We start from the raw sequence: 13,138 nt of genomic DNA, 5'->3' as shown, positions 1-13,138 counted from the left end.
GCATCCATGGATGGGAATTTGTGACGCAGCTCACTAACACTCTTACAGGGTAACCTGAAGAGTTGCCAATAGTGATATATGGAACAAGGAACATTTTCCCCTTAAAATTTGTTCGAAATGTATGGCACCAAATCTTGTACGAATATGTACAATACCCGTCCACTGCCCCGAAGCTATAGGTGATCGTATTTATACGATATCTGAGCTGTGGGGGTTAACGTAAGGATAGACACTTTTGGTGGGAGGAAAGCGAGTCATGAACCGATTGGAGGTTTGGCACACCTGGTCTCACTTCATGGCTAAGGGAAGGCAAAGGAAGGAGATGGAAGCCTCTGATCTGATACATAAATAGTTTATCAAACAATAAGACTACTACTGGGTTTAATACACAATGTAAAGAGACATTGTATAAGTGGAAGTTAAAGAGCTATATCTGTTTAGACAACAAACCTAAGTTAGCCACCAATTACACTTGCTATCGTTCCTCTCTCCCCTTGTTGGAGAGGGGAAGGATTATCTTCTGAAAGTATTTAATTCGTGTATGAATAACATACTCTAACAGACTAACCACTCACTCACCTGTATCTAACCAGTTACATCACATGATGGATTAATCCTTTCACTGCCTGCCAGTAAAGAAGTAGGGAAGACAAAAAGACCAGTCATCTTATTCATTCTCACTTTCATACCATCATCTTGGGTAAGATACAAACTGTCCCACCAGGGGCACTAGATGAGCTACACAACTTGTTGAGCAGCCACCACCAGACCCAAGGAAAAAGTGTCCAAGGACCTGTGGGCAACATCCCACAGATAGAAGGATGTGAAGGGGGTTTGATGAAGCCTTCAAAAGTTTTTTTGACTGCCAAAGAGCAACCCAAACTTCTGACATTACATGCTCTGCATGCAGTCAGTATTAGAGGCTGAAGAACTATAAGCATGTTGGATGATCTCACAGAGCCAAAAGGAGATTGCATTCTTGGACACTTCTTTCATGATCTGGCCTTTGCTAGCAAAAACTCTTTGACACCCAGATCTGAGGTGACAAGTCCTTTTAAGGTGCTCTGACAGGACATAATAGCAATTCATCTGGATTATTATCAACAAAATCTCCCAGGGAAGGTATTGAGAATTGACTCAAAATGAGCTGAGGGATTTTGAGTCTTAGCTACAAATTCTGGGACAAATTTGAAGGCTACAGACCGCCCCAACCCTTTGTGTGCTTAACACTAAAAAGAGACCATGAAGTTCCTCCACTCTCTTTGACGAAGCCAAGGCCAGTAAGATCATCTCTAAGGTCAAGTTCCTGTCTGATGATTGCTGTAAAGGTTCATATGGAGCACAAGTGAGACTGCTTAGTGCCAGTCAGGTCCCAATTAGGTGGTTTAAGCTTTTTAGGAGAACAAAACTGCTCAAAACTTTTGAGCAGGTATTGAGATTTCCCATGAAGAAGATAGATCTACATCTTTTAAATGTAGGACAATATCCAAAACAGCACTGTCGCCTTTGATGGCAGACACAGGAAAAAATAAGGAAATCAGTTACTTTCTGAACAGAAGTTCTGACCAGAGAGAAAACCCGTCAACAACACCAATCACAGCAGATGGCCCATTTTCCTTGGTATATGGCTGAGGAGGACTTCCTGAGGTAACCAGACATCTCTGTTGTTGCTCTGTGAGAAAAGCCTTTCACTTGCAGGAGAGAGGGATCCTACCGACTGGTGAAATCTCTCAATGTGAGGTTGGCAGAGTTGTCAACCATTCTGCATGGGGCCATATGGGAGCTACTTAGGGTCATCCTGAAATTCTTGGAAATCATTACCCTGTTCAAGACTTGATGGGTCGGGCAAAAGGGGAGGGGGGAAAGGCGTAAACTTCGAGATTGTCCCAAGGATGTTGAAGGTATCCTCTGCCACAGCAAAGGATTCAGAAACCACCCAACAACAGACTCAGTTTTCTGTTGAACCTTGAAGCAAACAGGTCTATCAAGGGCCTCTCCCATAGTTGGATTGAGTCTGTCTGCTATTTCCTGATGCAGAGACCACTCTGTCCCTAACACATGACCCTGACGACTTAGCTTGTCAGCCACTACATTCCTCTTGCCTAGGATACACCTGCATGACAGGGTCTACTGAGTGATCTATCACCCACTGGTGCAAGAGTACCATCAGCGTGTGAAGAATTATCATGCTCAGATATGAGAGAATTAACATGACTCAGAACAGATTCAATATGATTTGAACATAGTACATAACTACAGAAGTCTTTGAATCCTTATTACGAATGAGAAAAGCTTTAATGCCTATAGGGAAATCCAAAGTCATTGCAGCTTCCTTAAAGATTGACACACTCACGAATGAGTTCAACAACTTCAATGAAATAGTAATAAACTCCTGGTTTTCTGAATCTTCTACCTCATGACCACGAAAATCTCTGTCAATTCTATAGCTCAGATCCAAAGAATGGTGAACATCCTTGTTAAATACGGGGGCACAGGAATTTAAGGTCCTAACACCTTCTTGGGGACTTGAATGTCTACTGATGACGAAGGTAGTTTAGGGGAATTATCCCGTTTACAGGAATGAGCGCTAGACCTCTGATTTCTATGTGATGGATGTGTATCGTTAAACAGCTGTATAGGACTACAGTGTTCCCTCCCCCGTATTCGCGGGAGATGGGTATAGTTAGAACTCTCCTCTAAAAATGCTTATATCTGCCTATCTTGAAAGTTCAAATACCAAACGTATACTTAAAGTACAGAGGTACCTCGAGATACGAAAGGCTCAACTTACGAAAAATTCAAGTTACGAAAGCCAATGCGAAAAATTTTACTGCTCTACATACGAAAAGTTTTCAAGATACGAAAGGTTTCTGAAAGTCCGAGATTCGCCCGGATAACAATTTTGAAAATCACGCCGTGCGCCGCCATCTTAGTGCTAGTAGACTCGCCACCATCCTCCTGCTCTCCCATTGGTTCCTGATGCTAGTCGTGGCCATGAAATCCTTCTCTCCTATTGGCCAGCGTCCCTCCCATCATGCATCTTCTATACGTACGTGCTGGCGTCCCTTAGCTCGGCCACTCCGCACCCGAAACTTTACCGTACGCAATCGGCATTCGTTCGCTCCAACGATTTCGTTTAGTAACGTAAATTCGTTAGTGATTTCATTGCAGTACATATTATCGTGATGTGCGAAGACTGTATTATTACGTATTTGTGTAACTTTACGTAAATTAACGTAGTCATGGGTCCCAAGAAAGTTGAAATTCACGGAAAGAAGCGCATGCTCTCTTTGGAGACAAAGATGGAGATCATAAAGAAGTACGAAGCTGGTATGCGATTGAGTGTGATCGCAAAGGAATACGGCCGTAATCCGTAGACAATAGGCACCATCCTTAAACAGAAGGATGCCATCAAAGCAACTACACCGTCGAAGGGCATCACTATTTTGTTCAGCAAGAGGAGCCATGTGCACGACGAGATGGAATGGCTGCTCCTCATCTGGATAAAAGATAAAGAAATCGCTGGCAATACAGTAACGGAGACAGCAATCGCTCACAAGGCCAGTGCTATTTTCGGCAATTTGATTGCGCAGGCGGAAGACGAGGGAGGGGAAGGGACTTCAACGCCAACCCCAGAGTTCAAGGCTTCGCATGGCTGGTTTCGAGAAATTTCGTAAACGGACTGGCATCCATTCGGTGGTGCGTCATGGGGAGGCTGCCAGCTCGGACACGAAAGCGGCCGAAGCCTTTAAAAAGACGTTCGACGAGATGATGACCAAGGAAGGCTACAGTTCAGCAGCAAGTCTTCAACTGTGATGAGACTGGCCTTTTTTGGAAAAAAATGCCTCGTCGGACATACATCACGGAGGAAGAGAAGAAGCTACCCGGGCATAAGCCTATGAAAGACAGGCTTACGCCCGCACTTTGTTCGAACGCCAGTGGGGATTGCAAGGTGAAGCCCCTACTGATGTATCACTCCGAGACTCCTCGAGCCTTCAAGGCCCACAAAGTGTTGAAGGAGAAGCTTCCAGTGATGTGGAGGGCTAATGCAAAAGCCTGGGTAACGAGGCTTTTGTTCACGGAGTGGGTAATCTGTGTTTCAGCCCGACTGTGAAGAGTTTTTTGGAAGAGAAGCACCTCCCCCTGAAATGTCTGCTGGTGTTGGACAATGCCCCTCCCCACCCTCCTGGCCTCGAGGAAGATATCCTAGCGGAGTATTCCTTCGTTAAGATTCTTTTTCTTCCGCCCAACACCACCCCTCTCCTCCAGCCCGTGGACCAGCAAGTGATAGCGAACTTTAAGAAGCTGTACACGAAACATCTTTTCAAGAGATGTTTCGACATCACCGATACCACAAACCTCACCTTGCGTCAATTTTGGAAGGAGCATTTCGACATCGTCATTTGCATCCGACTCATTGACCTAGCTTGGCAGGAGGTTTCGAGGCGAACCTTGAATTCCTCGTGGAGGAAACTCTGGCCTGATGCCGTATCCGCCAGAGACTTCGAGGGATTCGACGTGGGCGAAGCTGGTACTGCAGAGTCAGAAACTGTTTTGGAACCAGATCTTGATGAGATCGTTGCACTCGGCAAGTCCATGGGGCTGGTCGTCGAAAAGGACGACATCAACGACCTTCTCGAGGAGCACCAAGAGGAGCTTACGACGGATGACCTGAAGGAGTTGGAGGCCATGCAACTTAACGTCGTTCAAGAGGAGTTCTCTAGCAGCGGCGAGGAAGAGGAGGAGGAGCCTATGACAACGGCAGAAATTAAGGACATTCTAGGCGCTTTTCATAAAGTGCAATTGTTTATCGAAAAAAGACACCCAGAAAAGGCTCACACAGGTCGTATGCTTGCGCAGTTCGATGACGTTTGCTTGAGTCGTTTCAGGAACATTGTGAAAAGTAGGCAGAAGCAATCTTCTTTGGATCGTTATTTTTTAAAGAGGCCTTCAGCATTAGCAGGAGTAAGCAAAAGGAAGAAACAAGTGAATAAAAAACAGAAAGTTGAAAGCAAAAAGAAAGAACCAAGTGATGAAAACAGAACGTTGAAAGCGGTGATGAAGTTGAAATTCTGTATAAAAGCCTACGTAAAAGTAAAAAAAAAAAAAAAAAGTTAAAATAAAAAAAAAATTTTTTTTTTTTTTTTTTTACGTAATTTCTAGATTTTTGTAAGTTAAGTGTTACAGTTTTGTTAAGGTGTTTTGTAAATTTTAGTTTTATGGTTTTCCTTAAATTTTTTGTGTGTTTTCGTAAAGTTAAGTGTACGTACGTACGTACATTATCTGCCGTTTGTCCTCCTCTGCCGCCACTATCGGAGATAGTCTCACTCGAAAGGTAAGCTTCCACATTTTACGTTACAGTAATAATATTTCTTGTACACTAATATACACTTTATTAACAGGTTTTCGATTTTTATTCTTAATTTAGGTATTGAATGGTCCAAATTGTTGTAGTATTTCATTGTTTATAGGTCAATTTAGCTTTATTATGAAATTTAATGGGGTGTTATTGGAGGGCTTGGAACGGATTAGCCATTTTACATGTAAAATGTGTTCCAAGATACGAAAAACTCATTATACGAAGGCCGCCTCGGAACGGATTAATTTCGTATCTCGAGGTACCACTGTAATTCTATAACATTATGGTCTGAAATACTTGCATTATAAACTTTTATTTCTTTAACATAATTCACATCGTTTCCTTTCTTGTTGGCAGGTGATTTATTTGGTGAATGTTGTATTCTAGTAGCATATCTAATAGCTTTTTGAATTGCCTCTTATCTTAGGAAAAATCTAAAATGGTCCTATAAACTTCCTAAGAGAGAAAGATACAAAGTCCTGAATCCTCCAACATCTGACAATAGAGGACAAGGTAAATGCAGATGACAAGGAAGACGGAGACGAGGCCAGCAACATTTCATCTTCATGATACATCCGTACCTTTCTCAGAAAACAAAATCAACTCTGTCTATAACTGCTTGAACGACAGTCTGAACACAGAGCAGGAGCAGCACTCAATACCGCGGAAGCCAACCCAAAACTCTGTTTACACCATTGACAGCTGAGATAATATCTCCCGAAACTCCTAAGGGCGAAGCTAAGAAAGAATAAGGGTTAAAACCTTCCATGGAAGATGAAGCAACTACAAGAAGTTGGGCAAAGAAGAGGTGGAGCAAGAAGGAGCCTAAGAAGCCACCACTGAAAAGTGGTAAGGATGAAACTGAATACATCATGGCATCATGGGTGAGAGAAGGTTGGTGTTGCCTCTTCTCTCACCCCATTGGCCAAACCCCGTTAACACCAATTTCTTGTAAAATTTTATATGATTTTCACCAGTTTCCAGCTGACACTAAAAGAATTTATTCTTATATTAAGACCCAGTTGGTTAGGCTGGTCGAGATGATATATCAAAGACAAACAGAAAAGTAATAACAGCAGTTGGAGAAACAGAAAACTTTGAAGTTAGTGTTGGATTACACCAGGGGTCAGCATTAAGCCCATTTTTGTTTGTGCTAGTCATGGATGTGTTGAGTGAAGAGATCAGGAATGAAGTGTTGTGGGAGTTGTTGTATGCCAATGATCTGGTGATTACTGCTGAAAATAAGGAGGACCTACAGAAAAGGGTTGGAGAGTGGCAGGAGTTTTTAGGGAGGGGTGGCTTAAGGGGGCCGGCCAGCTAATGCCATTTTTTAAGGACAGGACTTTGACATTCATACCACTTAATAACGTGACTTGGGACATCTGCAAACCGCATGATTTTCGCCTCTGACCTTTGGTTTTGTGACGCCAGGGCGATTTATCCCGAAAATAACCATTTTTCAAATTCTATCTCCTCCCTTGATATTTAAAATTAAGACCTGGGATTACTACCATATATATAGACCTAATGTAGACCTCCAGTCAAATGAATTTTTTTTTTCTAAAAGTAATTTTTTTGCTAGATATGAATAAACCCTATAAATCAGGAAAAAATGTATAAAAAAAGACGAAACATAAGAAACATAAATTGGAAAAAAGGGCTCTATTTGATTGTTCTATAATGTTTTTCTAGGTTATATATCAAATTTCAATGCTATAGCTTTAAAACTAAGTGAAAGATAGAATTTGAAGGTCAATAAGGATAGTTTTGAGATACAAGCATTCAAAGTTTTCCTTTGTATTTTTATAAAGACAATGTTAATAAATAATGATTATTATAAATGTATATTTCTTTTTAGGGTATTAATAAACCAAAACTATGTTATTTATTATAATTTAATCATAAATAATGATCCTTTTGCTCATATATCGTAGCCTGGGACACTGCGTCAGGCTAGACGGGGTACTCCTTCCTACGCAACTCTCTCTCCTTCACTAACTCGGTTTATTACAGCGAATTTTCTTATGCATGTTAGCAAGATGTTTTCCTTGAATTTTCCTCTTTGGCATGATGAAATTCTTACCGAAACAAAGATAAACAAACGTGAAAGCAAGAGAATGTCAGAGGTGAAACTCGAACGGGTACTCTCTTTTCACATAGACAATGTTAATAAATCATGATAATTATGAATTTCATATTCCTTTTTGGGTATTAATACGTATACCAAAACTATGTTATTTATCATAAATGAAGATCCCTTTCCTCAGGCAAAGTGTGACTTGTGAGTTAAGCAATACGGGGTGTTACTTACTACGCAACCCTCCCTCTTTCTCTTCACTAACTACGCTAATATCGTGTATATTATGATATTCTGTAATCATATTAGAGCGAATTTTCTTCGTCTGCATGTTAGCGAGATGTTTTGCTTGTCTTTTCCTCACTGGCATGATGAAATTCTTGCCAAAACAAATATAGACATACGTAAAAGCAAGCGAATATCAGAGGTGAAACTTGAACGTGTACACTACATGGGGTTTGTGCTCGCACTGAATCGTGGTTGGTAGCTGACTTCCCTTCTGTGACTCATGGAATCTCTACAGATGCCACTGCTCATAATTTCTTTGACAATAATTACCAATATTTATGATAACAGAGGAAATATTGCATTTTCTAGTACGGATCAATGTTTTTGGCTTATTGACTTACGTTTACTAATTACCCTGTAACTATGAAAGTATGAGGAATTTTGAGGAAATATTTCGTATACTTTTTCTGCATTGCCATACGAAGTCTCCATGAATTTTTTCATGACTTTGCATTTTTTGCCTATACCCCCATATAGTATAAGAGTTCCGGCCAGCCCCCTTAAAGGTGTGTGAATAAAACAGAGGTTTGGTGAGTAGTAGAGAAGATAGAGACAGAATAGTAATACAAGAAAGAAGAGGCTCGAGTATAAAACAGATGATAAAGTTTAAATATTTAGGATCTCCCTTAAGGGAAAATGAGGCTGAAGTTGACAGTAGGTTAAAAGCAGCATGGGTGAAGTGGAGAGATGTAGGTGGAGTAGTAAGTGATAAGAAAATACCAATCAAGCTCAAAGTCAAGATCTATAGCGCAGTGATAAAGACCAGTGTTAATGTATGGATCAGAAACATGGGCTCTAAGAAGAAGAAAAGAAGGATTAGATATTTTCATGTGCTAGGAAAACCAATTGGTTACCTAGCAACGGGACCACAGCTTATTGTGGGATCCAAACCACATTGGTAAATTAATTTCTATCACCAGAAATAAATTCTAAAGATTTCAGAGGTGATAAGAGATTCATGACTGAGATGGTATGGGTATGTGTTAAGAATGGATGATGAGGGAGTGAAAGGGCTTGGGAAGAACCTGTTAAGAGGAAGAAGATTGAGAAGGAGACAGAGAATTAGACGGCGAGATAAGAGTGATGGAAGATATGGAGGGAAGAGGTTTGGTGGAGGATGATGCCTTTGACAAAAGGCAAACGATGCCTTAATGTAGTAATAATGGTGAGAAAGAAGAATTTGTTCCGCATATGATTAATAAAATATTTCTTTATTTCTATTAAGACTACAGAATCTTCCTTGATACAATTTACTGTCAGTCCTGGCTATCAACTGAGATACTTAACATCACAACCAAAAGTAAAGTGAAATATCATATATCAATCTTGACTTCTACAAAGAAAATAGTGAAGTATCCCATGTGATGGTCACCTACCCATACCATCTATAAAAGATCTTATTACTGCCAATGGAATGATACGCAAGGACATGCAAGTAGTACTCCCTAATGGGGTCTTACTCTGAACCAGACACAACATATAGATTTTATCTTTATATTTTTAATTACACACCTAAAATACATGGTTCCAACAGCTTACTCCCCATCATTCCTTTAGGGTTCGATTATTTAAAACAAAACACAACTGAAGAAGATTATCTTTAAATTTAGCAATCCATTACTGCAAACCTCAGTGCTTATGTACTTACCTCTCCATTAGAAATCACAGCTTATAATTGGGAATATTTGTAAAACACTAAAATAGTTTTAAATTACCTGAATCCAGTTTTTATCAAGTCCTTAAAGCCTGCTGATTTGTACTCTAAATCCACCATATCAGCTTGAGGTGCAGTGAGACAGTCATAAACTAACTTCTGCAACAAGCCTTGGCTTGATGCTGGCTGAACTGTATCCCCTGGTATGTGAAGATTTCTGGAATAAAATAAAAAGAAAACAAGTTCTTAACCAAAATTAGTTCCATTAAAAGGTTAGAGTCAAGTATAATGTAAAATGCAAAAACTAAGTGCTTTCAAATTAATGTACTTAAAGGTACCTTCCACTCTAGAACAGCAAAATACAATGATCTACAACTAAATCTGTCAAGATATTCCATTAAGCTACTGCTGAATAACTGAAGGAACCAAATGTTAGGAGGAATGCTGCTTTGAAATATATAATTTATATATTATGCATTTTTATTTCACTACATACATATTACTTTTAATTATCCTCCTTTTTCGTAAACACACTTACTATCTTATTAAATTTATAGTCTATTAAAAAGAAAGGAAGGAAAATGAGTCAGATAGCAGTTCTGCACATGCACTGGCAGATCCCAGTCTCAAGCAGATATAATTCCCATTAGTACTACATACTGTATTTGTATGTCTGCTACATTATGTATGTACAGCAGTCCCCGGGTTACGACGGTCTCGGCTTACGACGTTCTGAGGTTACGACGCTTTTCAATTATATTCATCAGACATTATTTCCAGGGTTACGACGCATGTTCCAGGGTTACGACGCCTACAACGCTCATCTGGCAGATGAAATATAACACCAAAAATGCAAAATATTTGAAGTTTTTTTTATGAAAAATGCCATAAGAATGCAGTTTACATAGTTTTCAATGCACCCAAAGCATTAAAAGTAAGGTTTTCTTAGGATTTTTGACGATGTTCCGGCTTACGACGATTTTCGGCTTACGACGCGTCTCAAGAACGGGACCCCCGTCGTAACCCGGGGACTGCCTGTACTATCATTAAATCACTAAATATTTAAAATAACTACGATTTTTCAAGATCACATTTTTTCAGTGCTCCTTTCAATAATTTTCTTTGTAAAATATGTGTATTTCACTCACAAAAGAGATGACTAGTGAATTTTCCCTTGGTTGTCTGATGACAAAATGTGAACTGGACTGAATGGTTTTTCTTCCATTGTGGATTGTAGTTTGTTGAACAGATTATGTAAGTAGTAATGGCTTTCTTGTTTGTTCAAAGAAGCATAACAGGGGATGCATACCAGACCCCCCTTGAATAGTTGGAACCCCCATAAAAATGCTTCAAACCTCCTATTTTGTTAGTTACAACTCAAGAAAAACCCACTCAAAATTTTTATACCTGGTTTTTCAATAGTTCTATCATAAAAAGTGCATTTTATGATTAAAAAAAAAAGGAATTTGTGGATTATTTCTTACAGAAAAATACTGAAACTAGGCGAATTTTCTGCACATAATAGGGGGAAATGTTCCGGAGAGAAATCTGTGAATGCGCGAGTCCAGGAATCTAGGGGGTCAACTGTATTTCAATTTCAATGTTAAGCTTGTTCTAATTACATTACCTTGTGTATATCCAGTATGTTATGATAATTTTGTTATTGGTAAAAGCTAGTTAGCTAGTGAATTATAGGTTCTTATACAGGCAGTCTTTGGGTTATGACGAGGATTACATTCTTGAGACGCGTTGTAAGCCGGAACATTGTCAAAAATCCTAAGAAAACCTTACTTTTAATGCTTTGGGTGCATTAAAAACTATGTAACCTGCATTGTTGTTGCATTTTTCATAAAAAAAACTTCAAATATTGATTATTTTGCATTTTTGGAGTCACATTTCTTCTGCCAGATCGGCGTTGTAAGCGTCATAACCCTGAAACATGCGTTGTAAACCTGGAAATAATGTCTGATAAATGTAATTGAAAAGCGATTTAACCTCAGAACGTCATAAGCCGAACCCGTCATAAGCCGGAACTGCCTGTATTAGTTTCTTCAGTTCATTGCTGCTAACTTGAGGAATGGACTGTTTTGGTTTACAATTAGGCTGCATCATACTTAGTAATTTTGCAATGAATGGGTTGTACTTCTTCCCTTGCTGTTTGCTGCACGTAATAGTTTTATTTGCTTATTTGCATTTTTGCTCTGTCTAAAATACCCAATCCAGTAACTGTAGGTCAATAAAATGATATTGTCATGATACAATAAAGTTTTATACATACTTACCTGACAGATATATACTTAGATATAGACTCCGTCGTCCCCGACAGAAATTCAAATTTCGCGGCACACGCTACAGGTAGGTCAGGTGATCTACCGCCCTGCCCTGGGTGGCAGGACTAGGAACCATTCCCGTTTTCTAATCAGATTTCCTCTCTTCCACCTGTCTCCTGCGGGGAGGCTGGGTGGGCCATTAATCGTATATATCTGTCAGGTAAGTATGTATAAAACTTTATTGTATCATGACAATATCATTTTTATACATTCAACTTCCCTGCCAGATATATACTTAGCTGATTGGCACCCATTGGTGGTGGGTAAGAGACAGCTAACTACTGAAATAGACAGGTAAACAACATATGTTGTAGGTATTAATAAAACCTTGGTTCCTACCTGATTAGGCGGAAGACTTCGTGGCTACTGCCCAGGAGTCTGCTTCGCCTCAAGAGCCTCAGCGAGATATTGATCTATGGCTATGAGTTCTTGTGGGTCTGCCAATGGGGTCTTATCCACTTACTCGGCAGAGCCTAAAGGCCTTTGTCATTGGGTGCTATTCCACTAACATGACAATACACCTTGTTCAAGGAGCACAACACCGATCCCGATCACCCGATCCTAACATTCATGTTAGTTCTAAAGATTGCAAGGAGTTATCCCCAAACTCCTTACAAACAACCAATAACTTGAAACAAAAGAAAATCACGTACACTTTTTAAGAGAAAAAAAAAACAAAAAAAAAAAAAAAAATTTGTACCTCCCTACTAGCCATATACACACCTAGTCCCCTACTAGCATAGGCAGCGGTCGCCCGTGCGACACCAAGCACTCCTGCTAGCAGGAAACCAAGAACATATCTGACCAGAGGGTTTATGTACCTCTAAAAAAAAAAAAAAATTTTTAAGGATCAGTCTTTGCTCCAAGTCCCAGTACTGTATCTGCTGACACAAACGGACCGAGAGAGAAGCATTTCTCATAGGTCACCCTTACATCCTTCAGGTAATGAGATGCAAAAACTGAATTGCATCTCCAATATGTAGCTTCTAGGATATTCTTCTGGAACGCTAGCGACGTGGCTACCGCCCTTACTTCATGAGTTTTAACTCTTAGAAGTCTGAAGGATTCATCCGGGCAATTCTTGTGCGCCTCAATAATCACACTTCTCACAAAGAAGGCTAAGGCATTTTTAGACATGAGTCTTTTGGGGTTCTTCACAGCACACCAAAGACCCTGTTGACAACCTCCCATCTGCTTCTTTTTATCAAGATAAAATTTAAGAGCCCTAACCGGGCAAAGAGACCTTTCTATCTCTCTACCTACCAGGTTAGATAGGCCTTTTACTTCAAAGCTCCTGGGCCAAGGCTTTGAAGGGTTCTCATTTTTCGCCAGAAATAATGTCTGGAACGACCAGATAGCCGAATCTCCTTTAAAACCAACTTTGGAGTCCAGAGCGTGCAATTCGCTCGTCCTTTTGGCTGTCGCGAGGG

General features: G+C 40.0%; 1 protein-coding gene across 1 annotated transcript in view; it reads right to left on the bottom strand.

The window, feature by feature from the left end:
* The window catches only part of LOC135201639 (sec1 family domain-containing protein 2-like), a 238,259-nt gene that overhangs the window by 22,151 nt on the left and 202,970 nt on the right, over window positions 1-13,138 (bottom strand). Inside the window, exon 12 of the mRNA XM_064230729.1 lies at window positions 9,440-9,595. Coding sequence (XP_064086799.1) covers window positions 9,440-9,595 — 156 coding nt within the window. The remainder of the gene's footprint in view (window positions 1-9,439; window positions 9,596-13,138) is intronic.

Source organism: Macrobrachium nipponense, chromosome 28, assembly GCF_015104395.2.
Source record: "Macrobrachium nipponense isolate FS-2020 chromosome 28, ASM1510439v2, whole genome shotgun sequence".
In the NCBI taxonomy this organism is placed as follows: domain Eukaryota; kingdom Metazoa; phylum Arthropoda; class Malacostraca; order Decapoda; family Palaemonidae; genus Macrobrachium; species Macrobrachium nipponense.
Note: the sequence above shows the minus strand (reverse complement) of the source record. Positions and strands in the feature narration are given on the sequence as shown.